Here is a 22,332-nt window from a genome sequence, read left to right on the forward strand (position 1 = left end):
CAAAATCATCTTGGTTTTCATGGTTTTTTCAAATAAAACAGAAATCTGCACTTTCAAGTACCAACAATTTCCTGTTTCTGCTCCAATGCAGAGCATTTTGACTTAAAACATCTCTTAATTTTAAAATTCCATTGTTATTCTCAAATCTGAAAGTTTGCTTGACCTAATATCTGTACTTCCCTAGAGCTGCTGATGAACTGACAAAGTTATGCATCCCTATTTCCTTTAGCAATTTTCCTCCCATATCAAGTTTCCACTGCTATTTTCCCCTAGCTTTGCCCTTCCTAGATGATCATTTTATTTTCCAACTGTCGAAGTGTCTTCCTCCTTGAAATCCATACTAAGGCTAGTTCCTTGCTCTCATTTTGACAGTGTTTAATAATTTGCTAAAATGGAGTATGGAAAAAAATCCGGTCTCCGTAAGATCCCAGTAGTTTGATTGACTTCCTGGACTGCAGTTTTTCACCCTCACTTTAAATGGGATATCGAGGAATTGGGAGTCCAGAGGACAGCAACCAAGATGGTCAGAGACCTAAAGGCCATGACCCAGAACAAGATGCTGAGGGAGCTGGGCTTGGGTTGTCTGGCAAAGACGTTAAGGGGTGATCTGTATCCATCCACTCTTCCCCACGGTAGCAGAGAGTCTGCTGATGGGCAGCAGTCACAAAATGTAGTTGGGGAGGTTTAATCTGAACACCAGGAAGGCAACTTCTTCACTAGAAGAGAAGTGCAGCACTGGGACAGGTCACCCAGGGAGGCTCTGAATTCTCTATCCTCAGCTGTTGGGTTAAAGACCTCCAGAGGGCACTGACAACCAGCGTTTCTGGCAGGCTGCAGATGCCTACCTTGCCAAAACCACATGTGGAATATGCCCATAAACCCAAATGACCAGCAAGGTATCTTCATCAGTCTAGTCTTGTGTTGTGCCACTAAAGTCTCGTTCTGGCACAGAGAAATAAAAACTAATCTTTTTGTTCAATGGTGCATTTAATGCAGACAAAATAATTCTATTTTGCAGGTTCATCACCTCTCATATCACAAGCACAGCCAAAAATGCTTTTTGGCTGCTAATTATTATTTTGTCTGATAACAGGAAACCCACCAGAATTCTGGGTTTGTGGCTGGAAGATTTCAAGATAATAGAAGGAAAGAGAAGCTGCTGCTACTTTAATGTCCCCTTTGGAACACATGGCATGCATGGCTTCATCCGAAAAATGTAACTGCCATTTAATATAGTGTTGTGCCATTATATCAAGGTCACCTCAAGACTCTCAATGAAAGATGAGCAGTAAGACTGCACTGCTACATCCCTGTGGTTAAGCAGAAAACAGATGGAGCCTACAACTTGTCTGAATAAACAGCAGCGTTTCCAGGTAGAGTCCCATCGTGAAAGTCTGGTTTTGTGCCAAGCATGGCATGTTTTGGAAACCGTAGCTTAATCATATTTTATGAGGTCTGTTAGAGCATGCAGATGGAAGACAAACAGGTCAGCAGCATCCTTAGGGCCAACAGAAGATGCCATACTTTTGCACACTCTAGGAGGACCTGAAGCTAATTCAGAGTTCGACTGCAGAAAGTTAGAACCTGGCTTAAAATGATATATGTTACCTTACCCTTTGCCAGACAAAATAATGGCAAAAGTCTCTTGTAGCAGCTAAAGTGAATTGGCTCTGTGTGTGCAGATAGTAGAGATCAGGAGAAAACTCAAGGGGGTAAAGGAAGTATTTACGGTGTTAAAAACTTACTGAGCTAGGAACAGCAGAATTTAAATTAAGGAAGGGAAACAGGAGTTGAAGATGACGGGTTGCATCCAGACAGCAAGAGGTTGGACTGACGTTCTGAACAAGTGCCAGGGATCAGGGTCCTCTGAAAACAGGACCGTAGGGGTGCTGAGATATATGGGAAGTGAATGAGTGTTATGAGGGTGCAGAGGCAAAAGAGACTCACACAGTCAAGAGACAAACCACAAAACCTCCCTGCGAGTTAAAGACATATGAAATGATTAAGGCAGGGTGAGGGGCAAACCACAAACATGAAATAAGCAGAGTGCCCATATTGTCACAAAGAGGAAAATGGAACTGAACATCTTCTACCTCCTACCCCATCAAACTCTATGGGCATCTCGTCACACTGGTGGTGGGTCTTAAAGAGCACCATGACTTATGGTACTTCCAAGAGTTTTCCTTCATCACTATTATATACGTCCCTTCTGCCTCTTTCAAAATCCTAGACAATATTCCCGTTACATTTCTCTGAGTGCTATAATCTGATTCACACAAATAGAAGTGTATACAAATAATCTACTTCAGGTTCAGGGATCTGAAGGGAAGTATAAAATGATACACAGCACAGAGCAGATGCTGCTTTAAATCACTTCTTCAAGGAACTGAAGTATTGAATTCCCTGGGAGCACATTATTTTCCTAATCTGCTTTCTTCCTAAAGCTATCAAGCTCTTAACTATATCACGGGGTACCAATGTCAAACAACTGCATCTTATAATCCCCCCCGACAGATTTAATTAGATGTTTTGTCACTGTGTTTTAGAATGTGCTGAAAAGGAAATCTGAAGTACTTTCAACAGTGATACCTGGTGTCTAAAAAGAGCAGCAAGCAGCAGAATGCTAAGCACGCACTTCTGAGTATTTTTTATTCTAACTTAAAAAGCAAAAATCCACAGAACAAGACCACACATATGAAAATAGACTAAAGACTTTTAAATGAAACCAGTAAATTCAATAGAAATGTAGCTGCAAGCTCTGGATGAGTTCAGATGTATAGAACATGGCTGGAAGGGAGTCTGTGCCCATGTACAGCAAGCCAGAAACATGGTGACCCATAAGCTACAGAAATGATGAATTGCTGTAAGTTCATGTTAGAAGTTAAAATGACGTCAGCACAAAGGACCTTGCCAAATCTATGGTGAGATCATTTAACAGGAGTGTGGTGATTAGCTAGAGGCCTGTTTTTCCCAAGCTTTGCTGAGCTTATCTGCCCCAAATCCCTGGAACAAGCCCAGCCTAACTGAAGGAATTTACTAGCTCAACATGTGGAGCAGAGACATTACTTGCCAAAACATGTATACAAAGACCCTTCACACAGATGATATTGGAGATCATGAGGACTAAATCTATGCAGATGGAAGAAACCGGTAAACAAATCTGGAATTTATTGACTTTTCTAGATGATAGTCAAAACCCTAAAGTAAATTGGAGTGCAGGTTTTGTAAGCAGAAAGGAGGAGACTGTAAATTGAGTACACTCAATGTACTCATCATCGGATGTACCAGATCCAGGACACTCCTCTGCTGAGTTTTTTATGATCTGTTACAAGAGACAAGCCTGCCCCAATAGTTTATAATCTACCAACAGGAGAATGGTAGAATGAAGCATCCTTTGACATTTGGGAAACTCAGATCTAGTGATATTCCTACCCGGCTCCTCAGCTCAATCTCAGTGGTAGCCAGGTGTGCAATGCCTTACAGTACCTGAGCCTAAGGGATATGCAAAAGGACATCAGAAGTCCATAAAATGAATGCTGTCTACTAGGCAACTAAATCCTTAAAGCTGGCAACAATCTGGGATAAATGAATCTTCATAGGAGACTCTAATCTCTCTGGGGATCACGTTAGAAAACACCACTATTGCCTCTTTCAGTCAAATGAAAAAAAAAATAATGAAGCAATTCCAAAGAGGGTATCTAATAAGACAAGGAAAACCATTAATTTTCTGAATGCTGTCATTAACTTCACCTGAGCTACAGGCCCAACCAACCAACAAACCAACCAACCTCCATTTCTTTCTTAAGAAAGGAAAAAAATACGTTACTTTCCAGACAAGTCCATCAGGAGTGTGAAGTTTGTGGAGAACACAGCCATTTAAGGGTCAGTTCATCCCATTAAAGACAGAATAAGAACTTTTTTCTCCTCAGTGAATGTAGAAGCTACTCACTCTTACACAACTAAGAGAATATCTGATCAGCTTTTCTCCAGTAAAGACAAGAAAGAAAAATCCCTCTCACCAGACATAATTACTTTTCTTTATCTAGGAACACAGCTGGAGAGAGGAAGAGAGGGGGAGGAAATCAGTTTTGATTGATACCTGGAGGTGCCAATGCAGTCAGACATAGTTACAAACAAGACTACTAAAAGGGACCAATGTAAACAGGTTGCTTTTAATGGCAGTTGCTTAAGAGAAGGGAAGTTCTTTTCTAAAGCAGACCACATAGCTACACAGTTATTGCACATGGATGCATCTTGTTAGCTCCTCATGGTCACTGCGAAGGATAAACGGCAGGCACAACAGCGTGACTAAAATATGAACGCCTTAAAAGAGTATTGATGCTAATGCAAGACAGATGATTTGCATGGTCAAATTAATCTAAAGCTAGTCAAAAAATAACAAACCCTGACAATCAAATGCATACGCACAACGGCTCCGAAAATGTCCCAGAGAAAATCACCAGCTCACTGTCCAGCGTTGTAAAAGATTTCAGATTTGTTTGTGAGCAGCTACCACGTTTGCAAGACACTCGGTAAATCAGTGGGACCTTCTGCACTGGTGAGATTATGTGTAAAAGACCCCACTCTTCTCAGCTTCTCTGTGCAACTAGCTGTGATGCAAACCCTAGGTCCCCCTCTGCTGACAGCAGGGAAGGAGATCATTGCACTGACTACACAAGAGATGACAACTGTGCTAGATAAAATGCCTAACTTCAGGGCTGCTAAAGTAGAGAAGGTAAACTCTGGATAAAGGACTAGGGCATGACTTTGATACCTGAACTCAGCTTTCAGCCTCTGTGTGTCTGCAGAACAGGGGTAGTGATGCTTCTTTTGCAACGAGAAAAACTCTGAAGATTGTGAGCTGCCCGAACCATGAAGGAACACACAGCTGCCGTTAAGGGAGATGGCAGCCAGAGAATAAGGGCAAGTGAGACCTCAAGAGAGTTCCTCGATGAAGATATCACTATAGATAGGGAGAGGTAGGAAAGCCAGAGCTGCTGAAAGGGCTATAGACCCGTGGCTATGCTGATGATGTGTCTAGGAAGAACACATTTCTATCCACTCACCCACTGAAAAATCAGTATTCACCTTGTAGCGTATAAATTTTGCTGAATATGACTTTCAGTGGTGTCTGGAGGAATTCAAATGCAGGGGGACACCACAGCTGAGCACCTTCAACCCATCTACTTCAGCAACAAGACAAGGTTTCTCCATTTTGTTCACATAAGAGGAACAATTATCTGACCACCAGCATATTCCTCAGCCGGGATATACTTGTAGCTCCACACCATTGGCAGAGATGTCACAGCCAGATGCAGCCAGGTCCCCATCAATGCCATCGATTAAATAGACCTACAACACTGGAATGAAAACAGACACAGATGTGGTGAAGATTTTTTCCTCATATGAAGGGCTGAAACACCCTTGGCATGCGATATATCCCAAGCTGAAGTCCAGTAGACACTTTCTCATCTCATGCAATAAAAATTTTGTTTACAGTATTTTCATACGCTGGTCTTCTGCTGATGCCCTTGCCAAGGAATTTATTGATTGAATTTTAACTATCATCAATCAAACTTAGAAGGTATAATTACTTTCTTCTCCATGAACACAACACCAGAAAGTGGGGGTTGCAAAGGAGAGAAGTGTTTTCACTAAAAGCAAGAGGAAATCCTGTTCTTTCTGAATAAAGTGTTAAACCACAACAGGATGTGAAATGTGTGGGGATGTGCAAAAAATAAGAAGGGAAAAAAAAAAGGCTGCTCTGGACAGAGACAAGAGGGGAAATTTGCGTTAAAGACAGAAGCGGGTGATGCTGAAGCAACACAACTACAAGATTTGAAGGGTTAAACTGTCTGTTTACTGAGCCATCCAGTAGGAAACATACAGCTGTATCAACAGGAAGGTGGAATTTGGAGTCAGAAGTACTTTTTAAACTTGTAATTTTCTTCCTCAGATCTACCAAGGAGATTAAGAGTTGAGATTTAATATTAAAAAGAAAGACCTCAACTGTGCAAGTTCTGCAGCAACAAAGTACAGAGAGGGGAAAGCAGGCTCCAGTGTGCTGGCAGCTGGACGGTGCTTTTCAGCAATAGCATCCACTTTCCAGGCCACCATGAAGAAATAAAGCCTATTCAAGGCTCAAGGAAGTCTCACACAATGGGAATTTACTGGCTTGAGGATGACTGCCAGGCCCTAGGGTCAAGCTGAGCCAGAAGCAGCCAAATCACTGTGGACCAGACCTCCCATTACTGTCCATCTCTCAACATACACCCCCCACACACATTTAGCCTGGTCTCCAGGCTAAATTTCTTCTTTCTCCCCTACTCTCCTTGGCTGAATAACCCTATGAAGTTATAATTTTGATTTCCTATTTCTCCATTTCTTCAGCCAAACTCACAGTCTCAGAGGAGTATCTGAGTCTCATTGGTTTCAATTTAGATCCAGATAAAAAGTAGAGAAAAATAAAGATATATTAGAACTCTGGCATGGATCTGGTCTCAGGTTCCTGACCCTACACAAAGCTCCAATTAACTTTCCAAGAAAACAGTTGAATTCAGCATTTTAATAGTAATTTCTCACACACACCCCCCCGTTTCTGTCACAGAAACTGTCTGTTAATGTGCTGTGTAAGCCTGAGACAATATTCATTGTCTGAAACCCCTCTAGCACATCAGAACAGTAGAAAAAGGTAGAAAATGCATCTGGCTTTATTAGAAGGTGAGGGGGGAAAAAAAGTGAATTTTATTACTCACATGGCACTTGCGGTATCCTTCCTACTCAGCCTCTTTTATTAGGAAAAACAAAACACAGAAACACAAGCAAGCAAACCTTTTACAGAGAGACTGGTGAAGAGTCAGAAGGAACATTTTTTTCCCCAAATACACTCATTTTGTAAGCCAACAACTAATAATTTCAAGCCTGCTACAGACTGCACTGTGATTGAGTGCAGTTTAGGGCTGACCCTTGGGGACCAGGGACTCACACCCCATATTCACAGAGCTCACAACAAATAACTCCCCAAACCAGAAGGGAACAGATACTGCCTGCTTTTTTAGTGTCTTTTCAGAAGAGGATGACTGGGTTTTACATTCAGCCTCCTATGTTTTTTTTCTTATTTTTCATCTTTAAAAGTGATTTAGATCCATATCCTGTTTTTTTTTCAGGTGATTACCCAATTCAGTAATTCATGCAGTAGATCTTAACAGCATCAGATAATCCATATAGGTAGCAGTTTGGCGAAAAATGAGTGAAAACTGTAGGGAGTGTACATCTTTTAAACTTTAATAGCATTAAAAGGAAATGAGATGACCACAAAATATTATGAGATTAAAAGATACGAAGAAGCATTGGGGCTTTCCACAGGCAGAGGCTGAAAAGCCAGGGCGACTGCTAGGAGGCAGCAGGTACATTCGTAACATTAAGATCATTCAGAATGACTACTATCCAAATACCTCATATAGATTTATTTGACACTAGTGAGAAAGGAATAAAAGAATGGTTTTGCTCTAAAACAGTGCTTCTTCAGCACTGAACTGGGGTTCATGAGGAAGTTCCCCTCCGCAGATTCTCTGGGATCTTCTCTGCAGCTAAGAATTTAAGAGAAGTTTTTTTTTAATAGTTTGGCTACTTGATAGCATTCTTTAAAGAAAGCCTTGAATTCAGATTCAAAATATTCACCTTGATGTTCTCTCACAGTCACCAAGTTTCCTTGCCTTGTCATGGGCAATTTCTCTATGTCTTATCTGTGTTGGTCTGGATTTCCATGGAGTGCTACATTTAAAACGCTACAGATCTGGCATGGGAAGGAAGGATCCTTCTTTCGGCTGCTAGATCACAGCTAGGAACATAATACTTTCCCTTTCTGAAAATCAGCAGGGCTTGGCCCGGAATATTTGGCTTGCAAGACTTGAATAAAGAAGGTTAAGCCCTAATGTAAGTTCACACAGCCATTGCATTGCAACACAGTTTTGCAGCAGGCATTTGCCCACCTCCTACTCTGAAGCTCCCTATCGAGAGGAGACCACCTGAGGCTGTGGATGCACAGACGCCTAGGTCACTAGTCTAGGTTTAACTGCCTCGGCCAGCCTCATGCTGTAGCCCCAGGAAGCAATGTGTCCTTGATGCTGACAAGGTAACAACTTGGTGTCCACTTACCCACGTTTGGGCTGCTCATGGAAGTGGCTGAGCAGAGCATCAAGGATGGGGAGCCAGCAGGATTGCAGGGAGAGACAGCCAAGGGAAGGCTGGAGAAAAGACCACCCATATAAGTCCCCAATGCAAGGCTTGAGAGTTGGGCTGATCCAAACAACTTTTCTAAGAGGCATTTGCCTTTTTAGCAAGAACTGCTACAGGACAGCAGTCAGCAGAGTGATGGCTACGGACAGCATCTTGTCCCACATGCTGTGAAAAAGGAGGAAGGGGTGGTGAGTCCCTGAGCAAGGGGAACACGATGTTCCTGAAGAGCTGGCCCAGAAACAGCAAAAAGAGCAAACTCAGGCGATGGGAAGGAGGGGGCTCAGAAGAGATCGGAGCCAGCTCTCAAGCCAGCCTGGGCTTTGCATTACAAACATTATTCCAGACACACTTGAAACCCAGATCCTGTTTTAATATGCAACAGGAAGCCCCAAAAAGCATCTGTACCTTCCCTCCCATCCCCAACAAAAGCTGACACATTGCAAATGGGGAAGGAAGAAAAAAAGAGAGAGGCCGGTAGATTTGCCCTTGGCTTTTCTAAGACTTTGGGGACAAAACCGTTGCTTTCGAATTAAATACAGTGGAAACTACAAGCAAGGAATCGAGAACACCTCCTGGCACAAATTCGTGAAGAAAAAAGAAAAGGAGTGAAGTTATTAGTACAGGAAAATTATATATCGTGCTGTAGAATTAATCCTCTTGCCCCTGAAGTCAATGGAAACAGAACTGAAATTCAGGGCTTTGGTAAAAAGGATGCCAGAGAATGAACCTGAAATAGCTGGTGCAAGCAGTAAATGTGAAGGCTGATATACTCGGAGGTAACAGCTCTCTGGATGGGAATGCACACACAGCGCTTGCATGAGCAAGCAGAGCACGTCACAATTCTAGGAGGAATTGCCCGTGGTGGAAAGCAGCACCTTTCACAAGGATGAAATTATTGAATAACCCTATTTTAATCTGGGGCGCAAGAGTTGAAGTGACTGTCCCAAAGGCAGACAGGATGTCTGTGGCAGAGCCAAAAATAGCAGCTCGATTTCTTGTTCCTACACCGTAACCATACCATGATCCTTCCTCCTACACACAGCTAATAAAATCAGTTGTTTAGTTCTTACTGGATGCAAAAGAAATTGTTCCACTGAGCCAACTCTCAGATGCTGTCAGTTCAGCAAAGTCAATTGCTTAGAGTTTTATCTTTCAACCATCACATGCACCTGGTGCCTGCAAAAGGGCAAGACTTTCACCTCTCCAACACCTTCAAATCCAGCAGATTAGTGGTGATCAGCAGTTTATAACTTGACGCATCTGTGCAAAGTGATGAAGTGTGTCCTTCACACATGATTCATTCTTGCTGGCGTGCAGCTGTCATACTTGCTGGGGCCCAGGTCTCAACCAACCAGGTGACAAAATTCCCATTTCTCATCCAGAGACCTGCTGACACCATGAATGGCATAAAATTTAAAAACCCCAAACCAACCAAACAAACCCCAAACAAAACCCCTTGCTCTGGCCAGGGTATCGCTGCAGCTCCACCACAACCCACTGACAAAGGGAGTCCTGCACCCTGGCACTGAAGCACTTTGGCAGGTCACAAAGAGAAAGTTGTTTAGAATTCAGGCCCATTAGCACCCACATGCCTCCTAGAAAACATATCATGGAAATGTTACCACTTCCCCATCCTAAACAGCCCAGAACTGGAAAGTGGGAAGATCTCAGTCCTTACACAGTTAACACTGCTGCTTTCATACATAGAGGAGGACACCAGCTATGTGCTTTGTCTCCAGAAGGATAAAGATGAATTTCTAATTATATGAGTACTGACAGTTTTGCTTGTCTCCAAATAACTGGTGTTGGCTGCCCGTAGCCCACAGCGTGCCAAGCAGGAGCGCAGATCCTACCCGCAGGCACAGGTTTGCTCTCCGAAATCCCCGACACGCGAGGGCAGTGTTGGTGCACAAATGACAAGGCTGTGGTCCTCCCCCAGCACCCTACACAGCACCCTGCTTCTTCCGAGCATCCCCTTGGGCCAAGGCTGCTTCACAGACATGATTTGTGCCAGAAAAACCGCATTTGGGAAGTGTATGGGGAGGGAGGTGTTAAGCCAAAATATTTATACCCACACAGCTCCAGCTGTAGAGGCAGTTTTTCTAAGAAAGCTTCCCCTGTGTTTTACAGGGTGAAGAATAAAACCAGGATCAACACCTTTATAGTCATATAGTCACATGGGAATGAGCCAAATGCAATTTTTTAATTATTCTTCTATAAAATGGTACAATCATCGAGGATGCAGAGGTATTAAAGGGATCTCAACTGTGCTGCCATAATATTAATTTATTCCTCTAATTAAATACTCCAGCCTCCCAGATGATACTCTAGAAAGCACTTTAATATTGCTGGAGGGGGGGACGTGACACAGTCAAAAATATGGCACAAACATCTCCTTGAGTGCAAACGGACTGCCTGTATGATATGTATGGAATAACTGACACAAAACATAAAAATACAGGGGGGTTGGGGTATTTGTATAATACTTGTGTATTTGGGTATTTGTATAATATATTTGGGTATTTGTATAATATATTTGGGTATGTAAATCACACAGAATTAAGCATGTCATCTAAAAAAAGCAGAAGCATCTTATCTGAGCCTGAAACCAGGAACATAATGCATCATTCTGCCAGAAGCTCAGGAGCTCACCCACACCCAGGCGGCTTTGTCAGGCGAGGAATTCACCAGCCTGCCACGAGCACAATCACACGACCACCTCTTTGGGGAACCCCAGTGCACTGAGGAAGCTTAGTACAGGTTTTGATGTAAAATACAGAAAAATAAGTCAAGTGACCCCCAGAAATCCACTGCCTCATAGACATCATGTTGCAGCTTCCCTGACCTGTATGTATTTTTTTAAATGTAATTTTAAAAATGTGAACTTGGCACTGTAATAAAACAGTGAAAATTAATAGTGAATGATCTCCATAAATGAACTTCTCTGTTAAATAGCAGCGATGTCATTATATATTTAACTATAGTAATTGCAATACCTAGGGTCAAATGTAGAAGAAAAACTCACAGAAAGAAGCCAAATAAACTTGTCCTCGTTCTCTTGCATCAGTGTATGTCAGCCCACACACAGATGCTGTGGGTATGACCTGGTCCTCCAAGACCAAGATCCAGAAGGCACTACTGCCAGCAGCGCTTACGAATAAATCACCTGCTAAATGGCCAAACTAGTTAATGGAACCTGGATATTTTCCTAATTAATTTTCCACACTTTTTTTCCTCATAAAAACGTAACCAAAGAGTTTTATGGTGTAATCCACTTGCAGATTTTTCAGCACTGGCTGCAGTTCTTGTGGTTTGGTCCTTCCTTGCTAAACAGCTAAAACGACCCAGCTGTTACTCTAAAACCAGGGAATTAGGAGCCTGCAGGCAGCCAAGTACATGTGCCAGCCATTTGGAGAAACACTTCATTTCCCTCATATGGGTTTTGGTACCTCTGCCTTCTTATCAGTCCAGATACAGAAGGTTCCCTTTATCACAGCAGATAGAAGCTGGTGATCATAAATGTGAGCTATAGCCTGCTTGGTCATCATATACCTCCAGGAATATTTTGGTGGACTTTAAAACCCAGAAAGGAGGGTCCACAGGTGCAAAACATAGAGATGCAGAGTGACCTCTTGCACCACAAATACAAGAATGCCAAGGACACCGTTTATCAGGCATGGCAGCGACAATGACACAAGGGTTTAGATCACTGTCAGGAGATGCTTTAAGATAGTGATGACACCTTTTCGGGAAGTTACCAGTCTCTCTGGAGAGCCCTGGTTCATTAGTTGTCTGCCCAAGGCAACAAGGCTGGGCCCTTCATGGAGTAAACCAAGTTCACGAAGGTCACTGGTTCAGGTGATTAGTGCTGTCCCCAAAATGCATCAAACTGGGCTTCAGCGAAGCCGTGCTCCCTTCTTTTCTGTCACAGGTAAAGCATACATATATGGAGATAAGGAAATTTTAAGAAGAGAAAGAAACAATTTCCCACTCATCTTGCTGTCTCTTGTTATCTGAAAAACATCAGTAAGAAAACACCAAAAATGAAAGCAGGATGATAGTCTGGAAATCTGGTAGAGCACAGAAAGGAATTGAAAATTTTAAAACACTCAAAAATTAAAGTTCGAGTTGCGTTTGTAAATTCTAGAAAGAGGGCAGTGCTGCCATGCATATGCAGCTAAAAAATTGCTGCCTTCTAGAAAACAGTTTAAAAAATAAATCCCTGGGTCATCCAGAGCAATTTTGGTCAAAGTTGATAAGTCTATGTGGGTTACACTGTTCTCGATGGCACGCAGCAAGTTTTGTGTCAGGTATCGTATGGAATTACAAAGTTGTTCACTACTGACTGTACTGTGTTCTTTCCATTATATACAGATGCTACATACAGTAGCTCCATGTTTCTAAATCTAATGCAGCTACTAACTCAGTCAAGCTAGACAGTTGCATGCTAGAGACATAATAATAAAACCAATGTTTCATATCCACCTGGAAGCCTTTCACTGGAGAAGATTTCAGTATTCTAGGAGGCAAAAGGACAGGTTCCCCTTAAGCTGAGTAGGAGTTTGTTTCAGCTCTAAGAGAAACACACAAAAGCAGCCAAAGCATTACAGGTATTGCGAGATCTGATCATCTGAGTGTCAATGAAATGCTGGACCAACTGACCTTGCTATGCTGCCCCATCACCAAGATGAGACCTTTTTTCTTATAACTCCTTCTGAATCTGCAAGGCAAGGTCTTAGGAGAAGGTCCTTTTGCTGGGCTGGAATTGCTCCATGACAGCAAAGACCTAACTGCACACATGTCCAGCAACATCAGGATCCAGGTGACTCACAACCCTCCATGGATGATGCGTGAGCCCATAATTATTTCTGCAAATACCTCTCAGGTTTCCCTTTGGGCTCATTGCACACCATCCTGGAGTTCACGAAACTTGGCCTTCCAGCTTGCTCATCTCTCATTTGCTATATAGGTTAAGTAACATGACAGACACAGACTAATAAAACAGAAGAACAACGTGGGAGCTATTGAGAAAGAGGAACACAGAAATGACACACAGTCCTGGAATGCATTACCGACCCAAGTATTTGAAATTCATTATTCAAGTTGTGCCGCAAAGCTTAGCTTAAGTGTTATCTTCTTCCACAGATGTTTCAGCCTAAAGGCTCTGTTTTCCTTCCCCATCCACAAGAAGAACTACTTGTAGAGCAGAGCCAGCTGTTGGCATACACAGAGGTAAAAATGCCTTTTCTCCCTTCCACTTTCCCACACCTAGCCCAGATGCGAGGATTACAAGTCAAAGCCCAGCAGCAGTCTATTAGAAAGAACAAGGGATTAAGAGGAGCGCAGAAGCTTCACCCAGGATGCCAGAATAAGCAGCAGCCAAGAGAGAAACACGTCAGGTTTCAGCATGGATGTGATAAATAACAGAGGCAACAGTGGAGGTACCTCCCAGAGCTGGGAGACCACCAGGGTGTAGGAGAACCAGCTAGGAAACCCAGAGCGGCACTGAAGAACATTTGCACAGAGCTTCTAAAGTAGCAAAGTCAGAGACCCTTGACCCAGGAACATACCTGTAAAAATAAAGCCCTGTTATCCCCCTGCCAACGTGCAGCAAAGGGAGGCTGAAGGTAACTCATCTCAGAATGCAGCAAACTCTGGGTGGGACAAAACTTGGTAGAGGGAGCGGTGGGGAAACTGGGTGGTGTAAGCCCAGTCCAAGAAACTGGGTTTGAATTCTTGGTGGACACCAGAACACAGAAAGAAAACAAACGGGTAGGATTTGTTTGGGCTCATCACTGCCAAGCTGACATCTGTCAGTCAAAATTTCTATTTAACAGAAACAGAAAATTCTACTTTTAACATAAGCACCCTAAGAATGAGGATGGTTGAGCTATATTATACGATAGCAAAGGAGGAATCGGTGAGAACATCTTTACCCAGGGTGCCTACCTGTACATCCTGGTGACAAACTTAAATCTGAAAGAGTGTGGAAACTTTACCCTGCTTTCTGTCCACAACAGGAGACACTGCCGGTCTTGGTACTTAAATGAATCTTCAGCTGAAGCTGTGGGCGTTCAGCTTTTGCTAGGCCACAGCTGCCAATGCTCACATGATACTATTTCTTTTTCTTTAAAGCAGCTTCATTTCCATTTGTGCATGAGAGCCAGGGCTGTCCAGACAGGAATGCTCAAGACCCCTCTGGGACAATAAGGCCATCCAAAAAGAGCAGTCCTCAGTAAGCTAAGCATTCGCAAGATGCTAAAGCAACTTTTAACATCCCAACGTGGGAGCCTAGAGCTTCTGAAGAAAGAAGTCAAACGTCCCATGGGGGTGTGGAGGACTTGCTCTGTCTTGGTTAACATCAGCAAAGAGACTGTTGCACACTGGCAGCTGATGGCTATCAAAGCAAATTCAGACACTGATAGGAGAAGCTACGAAGAGAATGCATAAAAGCCTGCTGCTCTCAGCAAAAACTCTGTGTTGTGTGTTTGTGTATTTAGGAGGCACCTTTATCAGAAACAGACTTGGGTCTGGACCTCTGATCCATGTGAAGCACATTCAGTTCTACCTTCATTGCCTTGGCCAGGATTCCATTCTACAAGTGGATTTGCGAGGGGGGACTACGAAATAAAAGATCAGCTTTGGGAAAGCCCCACGCATGATGGAGCCATACTCACACGGATTATGTCTACCAGCTTTGAGCCACAAGATATTCACTTGCAGAGCTGAATCTTCAGCTGCTATACCCAGAGTAATTTTAATGGACATCTGCAATTTCTAGAAGTGTAGGATAGGAGCCCTTCTGAAGAGAAGTGTATCAAGCCAGTCTCTGGTAACCAGAGCGGTCAAGCAACAGGGAATGGTGGGAAGATTAGAGGGACAAGACACACAACAGAACCTACGCTGCCTAAGATTATCCATGGTGTAAGTCTGTAGCCCTCTGTAAGAAGCACTCGATAGCTAAACTTCAGCTCACCTCCCCTGAAGAGCCATGGCATTTTTGCAGGCAAGAATAAAGGTATCTGGAACCTTTAGCATTATGGTGCATAAAAGCTGATAGCAAAGAAAATAGATAAATTAATAAAGCAATCCATAGCTTTTTTTTTTTTTTTGGAGGGGGGGTGGTGATTGTTTTTTGTTAATTTTTTTTTTTTTTTTGGTTCACGTTTGGTCAGAATGTGGTTTTGCCTGGAAGAGGCCAAAGAAATGTAATCATTTTTTCCTGCCACCAAATCCAAACATTTTGCAAATGAAATTCTTGGCCTCACATCTGTGCCAATAAATCTTATAAAAAGGAGAAGGAAAAAACACACGTTATGGTTCTCCAACCACTTTCCACATAGCCTGAGGCAGCCCTGAACTGGGGTCATGACCAGTGACCATCCAGTGAAACCGATGCTCACGAAGGAGATGGTGCATCTTTGAACATCTCTCTCTTCCCTCGCACCCACTAAAGCCAAAAGCCTGGTGTTTGTGTGTTGTGGCTGCCATCACATCAAATAAAAGTATCGATACCTGCCTACTAGTTAGTGTGACGCACAGCAACACCATTCTTTGCTATTTGACCTGCTGCTTAACAGCACCATTAAAGGAAAAGTCTGTAGGGTTGTTTTGGTTTTTGATTTTAGATTTTTAGATCCACTCACCACCCACTCCTCCACTTCAAATGTTTTAGAAACTTCCAGTGCTGTTCTTCTTCCTACATAATCCCCTTTACTAATTTTCTACAAAGTGCAGAATTGCTTTTCTAATCATCACCCTGGTTTGGGACATTTCAACCCATCTGAACAAGGGGTCTCGTATCTGCTGAGTTACCAGGACTAGAGGCTGAAGACCCTGGCTCTGATTCCTCAGTGTTGGCCCCTCAAAGGGGCCAACACATCCAGCCCTGAAGTCCTTGCTGCAGAAATTACTCAGGCACTGAGGAATCTCAGCCTAGTTGACAGGACTTGGGCTTCCATGATATCTGCCCTTATATCTATGAAAAAACATATTTTAAGAAATGATTGAAAACTTATGCCTGAAATTCCAGCTATGCTCTGCTATTTTTCTCTTCTCAAGTCCATTGCCTGTGCAGTTATGCCCTAATAAAAAAACCTCGTTGATAAAACTGTTTAAGAACTCAGTAACTGCCTGTAGCTTAATACAGTGCTGGGGGAGAGGGGACACTCCTGCAGAACCTGGTAGCTGCCTTCTGAAATGCCCTTTGAGACCTGCCTGACCTTCCCATATTAACTCCTCTGCCTTTCTCCCTGGAACAAGTATATAGATATTCTGGTTATATTCCAGACAGACAACCCTCTTCTTTCCCAGTGGAACATCTTTTTCTGTCCATATTTCTTCAAATATGTGAAAAGTGACAAGTCCCCAGGGAAACCACAGGGCTTTGCCTGTGCACAGTGACCTGCCTAATTCTATCCCCTCCTGAATGTCTCCACAGGGTTGGGAATATTTTTATTACTGTTGTGGTGATGCCATCAAAGATGCAACACAACAGACAACGTGGCGGGGCAGTGTCAGAGCTTTATCAGCACTCATCAGTTATGACCCGTGTGACTTAGCTGAGATATCTCTTGTAAGCAGCATGGCCATGCCACCTAAATATTCACAATATCCCCTATCATTTGCAATATCGCTCGCTTCTTCAGACACCCTCCCCTTAAGCAGACCAAACTAAGCCTGCTCTCCCAGAAGTCCTTTACATGGACTAGTACTGCCTCCCAGTTACTCTCCCCAGCTATCATTCTTTTCATCCCAGTTGCCTCACTCCCTTACGTACACCAAACAGAAATCTGCCCTTCATCAGCCTACCAACCCCCCATCACATCCCAATTCAGGTGTGGAGAAGACCCGCAGAAAGCCTGTTTGTAACTGGGGAGAAATCACCCCTACTTAATGGTTTCTAAGCACAACCTTCTAAGTCCTACTTCACAGGTATGCTCAGGGGTAACAGTGCCCCTGGGATGCTCCCAAAAGACACAGCTCCACCTGCCCTGGAGGGCTTGAACTGGAACGATCGAGACCCAGGACTCTTTTTAGGCTATTTTTGAGACTCTTTCGCACTCTTTTTTAGGTACTCTTTAGACCAAACATACTGCCAGCAATATTTGGATTGCATGCACTTACCCCGCAGCAGGCGCATGTGTCTGCGTGCACTCACACATGCTTTCATGCTATACCAGCATTTTTTTTTTTTACAAACACCTTTGATATCAAGGGAACCCAGAACAACCACTGTAAAATTTACAAGGCTCATGCAGATCTCCTCTAGTAGCACTGTTCAAGTGGGGGCCTCTCTCTGTGGGACTTTTCGCTTGCTCAACGAAAATCAACTTACCTCAGAGAGACCAAGAGGTGCGTTTTGTTTGTTTGTTGTTAATTTTTTTTTGGGGGGGGGCTTGTGTTGTTGGTTTTATTTTTTAATTTTTCCTAGAAGAGGTATCATTATCGGACCATCTCCACACTCACGCAGGACTTATCGCTTTGCCATCTCCTTTCACACAGGTGCGTCTGGTGTACCACACCACGCGTGTTGCTCTCCCGCTTTAAAGCCTCGCTTCATCTCGCCACACACAAGCCAGCCCCTGGTGCCAGCAGCCCTGCAAAGCAAAATCCCCGCTGTGCAAAGCAGTTGCTGTCACCCCCCGCCCCTCCGAGCACAAGCGATGCTCAGACACAGCTTGACACGTGTCTGGCTCAGCCTCAAGCAGGGCAGCCCAAGTGCATCCCTAAGGATCCACCCTCTCGCATCCCTCTTTCGGGGTCCCCAGGGCTCCCCGAGTCCTGGGTCCAGCGTTGCCTTCGGGGATGGGGGACATCGCACGTCCCAACGCGGCGGCTCAGTCGCTCTCCCGCTGGGGACCGGCCCCCCCCCCCCCCCCCCCCCCGCACCCACCGCCTCCCTGCCGTGAGCGCCACCTTCCCAAACCCGACAGCTCCCACGACCAGCCCGCTCCCCCGGGGGTTTTACACAAGCCTCCAGCGCTTTTTCCTCCGGGAAAAGCAAAACAGAAGGCAAACACCTTCTGAAAAGAGCGGCTTTCCCGTACAGGGCTTTCCAGAGAGGAGGGGGAAGGAAAGCAGCTCCTGCCTGCGTGGATCGGGCAGCTACAGAGATGGGGAGAGGGGGGAACAAACCCCTCTTCTGTGGCGGCCCCGAGGCACCGCCGGCAGCCGCGCACCTGCGGGGAGCGGCCGGCGGCACCGCCCGGCGCCCGGCTCCGGTCCCGGCTCCTGCCACGGCCCCGCACCGGGACTGCTCCGGTCCCGGCCCCTTTTGGGCACTGCCGCCCGCCGGGGACCTGCCCTTTTCCCTCCAGCTCCGCTCCCCTAACAGCCTCACCCCGGCTGCTTCGGGCAGGAATGGAAGAAAGCAATAATAATAAGAATAAGAAAAAAAAACCCACACCCCGCCACACTTTTCTCTGCGGAACAACCTGGATGCTGAGCAGAGATGGACTAAACTCAGAGGCACTTCTTCACTTTTCCTCTCCTCTCCCTCACAGCTCACCTTTCCCTCCCTGCTCTCACACCTCCCACCTTCCCAAAGCTCGCCGGTGTCCACCTTCCCACATGCACCGCACTCAGCTCTCCCAGCCCACCGTGCATTAAACCCAACTGTGTTGGCAGAAGACGAGTCTCTCCTGCAGTTTCCAAACTCACCTGCAAAATGCTGCTTGTTGCTAGAATCCAGGGCAAAAGCCACCTCATCCCTGGAAGCCGGGATTAAATACATTGATTGAACCCAGATTTAGAGCCGTTTTGAACAAGAACACCACTTTGGGGAATGCAGAGCAATCCTGAACTGGCAACCTAGCCTAGGCACTCTGCCTTTTTCTCTTGGCTCTTTGGGGATTTTATTAAAGACAGATCTGACGTCAGGGTGAAGGACAAGCCCTGCATTTTTCCTCTGGAGAAACTTTTCCTGCCTTCACTTCTTCATTTTTGTGTGTGGTGTTGTCCCACCTCCTGCATTTCAGTGTATCGCTGTTAGCCAAAGGGCTCTTAAAGGGAAAGCTGCAGCGCTGTGGTCCATCACGATGCGATTTTAGCACAGCACCAAAATGCTCAGAGTTTACCCCTCGTGTTCCTCATCCCACTCAGACTCTTGCAACCTAGCTAGCACGGCAAGAAACGTTTGATCTGGCTTCAGTGATTGTGATTAATGACCTGACGTGTACAAATATGCACAGATGTTCGATTTATTTAATCTTTAAAAAAGAGTGGCTTCATTTGAAGTGCAGAAGGATGTTTGTCCTGTGAATGCACCCCAGGAGAGGCAGTCAGCCGGCTCCCTTGGGACCCCCCTCTTTACGGAGCAACCCACACGGGAAAGGAAAGGAAAGGAGAGGCACACTGTGCCCTGCCATGCTGCATATCCATGAGTTGGGTGGAGTGTATCAGAATACATGCATCAGCTCCTGGGCCCAGTTGGCCCAGTTATATTTCTATCCAGTGCCAGCATCGGGCATATCAAGAATTGCCCAGGTACATGGGAGTGCAAACTCCACCCTGAACAGAGCTAAACTCTCTGATCACCTGTGACCCTGTTAATATATACCTTGATTTTAGCTGGGTCATCTCTGATGTGTTTTTCTCCTTCTACCTAGGCACAGACACAGTATTTTCCCTCACCCTTCTAAATCTGAATTTGACTGAATTTAAAGTCTTTCATCCTTAAGCCAAAATAGAATAGTATAAGGAAAATGAGTGCTTGCAAAGGGAAGAAAAATCCTATTAAACAGGATTTAATTACAGGTCTTAAACCCAAGAAAGAGTCAAGACATGGGCTAAAAAGAGGTGTCAAGCTAATTTTAAAAGTAGGCAAACCCTCCTGCTTGCTGTGACAGGTTGGGTGGATGAATATTCTGGTGGCCCAACTAGAATTGAGACGGTGCCTTAACCTCTGCTCAGCCTTGGCTACCTCCTGCAACTCAGGTGTGCCAGGTTGGGTGGGGGAGACCCCCCCCCCCGCAGCCATCCCAGCTCTCCAGGGGAGATGCAGTGGGGTTTGCTCTGCAGACCCAGCAGAGCTGAATGCTCACGGCTGCAGCTGATGGCAGGTGGGGAGGGCGAGGAAGCTGTCCTCCAGTGATGTGTGTTCTTGCAGCGACTTTCCCCTCTTCGTGCTGTGTGACATGACATGGGTGGTTTAATGATTTTACACTGGCTGGAGCAGGGAGCTCTAAAAGGACCAGAATTTTTGCATGACAGTCTGGACACCTGGCTGTCCTAGGAAACAATTCAACCAGAGCTTGGCTGCAAAGCAGAGGAAATGCCACTTTCTGTCTTCCTCCTCCAGCACCTCCACCCTTACCACAACACCTTCCCAGGACATACCACCCTGCAGACCGGGTTGGGGATTGTATTTTCTGTCAGGTTCCTCCAGGGCTGTTTCCATTCTCCTTCCTCTATACTCTTCCCTCTCTTTCCTCACTTCCTCCTCTGTTCATTCATTCTCCCTTTCTCTATGTCAGTATTTCTCTCTCACCTCTCTGTGTCACCAGCACACATCCTCCCTCATACACCAGCAATACTCAGTCACAGGGACTCTCTTTCTCTGGCGAGGAATCCAGAAAGGTACTGTCTGGGTGGCGGTCATGGCACATGGCTATCACTGAGTGCCCGACTTTGGGGTCCAAATCCCTGAACACTTTGTGAAGTGAAAGGAGCATTTTGAGAGTGCAATTCTTCGGACCTAGGTGAGATGGCCTCTTAAAATAAAAAAGATGTGAAGCTGGGTAGATAGGCCTAGGGTAATAGGTTCAGATGTAAAGTAGGTGGCTAATACCTCGTACAAGTCGTGTTTGCCAGCTTGGAGCTGGAAGGACCCTGCTAGCAGTCCTAGCAAAAGTAGCTTTGCAAATGGAAGAGGAACAAGAGTTCAAAGCTCCTGGGTTATCAGACTATAAAATCAAGGGAAAGAACTTTTTATGAGTGACAGCAGAAATGGCAGTGTGTTGGTTTTGTTTTCTTCCCCCAAAACATTTGGTTATCTATCTCACTCCCTTGACTATTTCCGCTGCATATTTCATTTGCCTCAGTGAATTCCTTAACTAATGCTGTGGTCAAGTGTGTCAGCAAGGATGGAGTCTTTGAGATGTGGCCGTCTGGCTGCTTGCAGCTCCGCAGCTCATCTCATGTTGGTCGTGGGAGTTTGTCATGTGGCGATCATAAACCAGACACTCTGTCTTAGCTTGGATGAGACAGGGATCAAGGACTGGGCCTGCAGCTCCAGGGCAGGGGTGCTTAGACATTCAGCTGCCTCAGCAGCCTTTCTGATAGCAATTCCTGTGTGGGTATGCACCAATGTGCACTTACAGCTGTGACAGGGTGTAAAGTTATTTCATTAAGTCTCAAATAACAGGGACATTTAGGCTCTTGTTTAACTCGCTGGTGACAGCAGCCTGCACCTTGGCTTCTGCTTCTGGGGGCTCTGAGTTCCCTCTAAGGATGACAATGCTGAAAGAGATCATTGCAATCCTGTACCACCCTGGCTTAATCCTGGGGAGTCTTGTATGGATCTCAATAAATGGAGGCTCTAAAGACACTTCTCTGTCTAGTTCAAAGGCTTAAATTCCATTTAAGGTCTTCAAATGATGGAAAATCCACTTAATGTTTTGGTGAGTTCAGTTACATTCACTGTTAAAAGCTGGTGCCATGTTTTCAGTCTGAGTTTCCCAGTTTCATCTTTCTGCCAATGTCTGCTTGGCTGATGAGAATTCAGTACCTTCTTCCAGCATATAAACATGCAAAGGTTCAGTAAATCACCGCTGACTCTTCAATAAAACAAGGAAGCCACATTGCTTTTAAGTCTCGGTGCCTAATTGGTTTTCTGGACCTTGAAGCAATTTTATAATTTTAATGACTTTTGTCTCTTTACCTTCCACCTTCCATGGACATTATGTCTGTGAATGCAACTATCCATCACTCTGCAGTCACGCCATCCACAGTGAACTGGAAACAGGTAGCACGCCTGCAAATTTGCTCTGATTCTGTTAGCCTAACACTTTAATATCACTCCTTCCTCAATACGTCCCTTAGGCCTCTCAGCCACATAAACAGGTTTCTCAATTTGACTCCATTTTACAGTCT

General features: G+C 44.7%; 1 protein-coding gene across 2 annotated transcripts in view; it reads right to left on the minus strand.

Annotated features, from left to right (window-relative positions):
• The window catches only part of CCN4 (cellular communication network factor 4), a 31,740-nt gene extending 12,792 nt beyond the window's left edge, over positions 1-18,948 (minus strand). Inside the window, exon 1 of one of the 2 annotated variants that reach the window (XM_086465635.1) lies at positions 18,901-18,948. In XM_086465635.1, the coding sequence (XP_086321761.1) occupies positions 18,901-18,948 (48 nt within the window). Of the gene's footprint in view, positions 1-18,885 lie in introns of both variants that reach the window. The other variant, XM_086465633.1, reaches the window with a different exon arrangement.
• Positions 18,949-22,332: the final 3,384 nt, after the last annotated feature.

Source organism: Leptosomus discolor, chromosome 5 (assembly GCF_034619465.1).
Source record: "Leptosomus discolor isolate bLepDis1 chromosome 5, bLepDis1.hap2, whole genome shotgun sequence".
In the NCBI taxonomy this organism is placed as follows: Eukaryota; Metazoa; Chordata; class Aves; order Leptosomiformes; family Leptosomidae; genus Leptosomus; species Leptosomus discolor.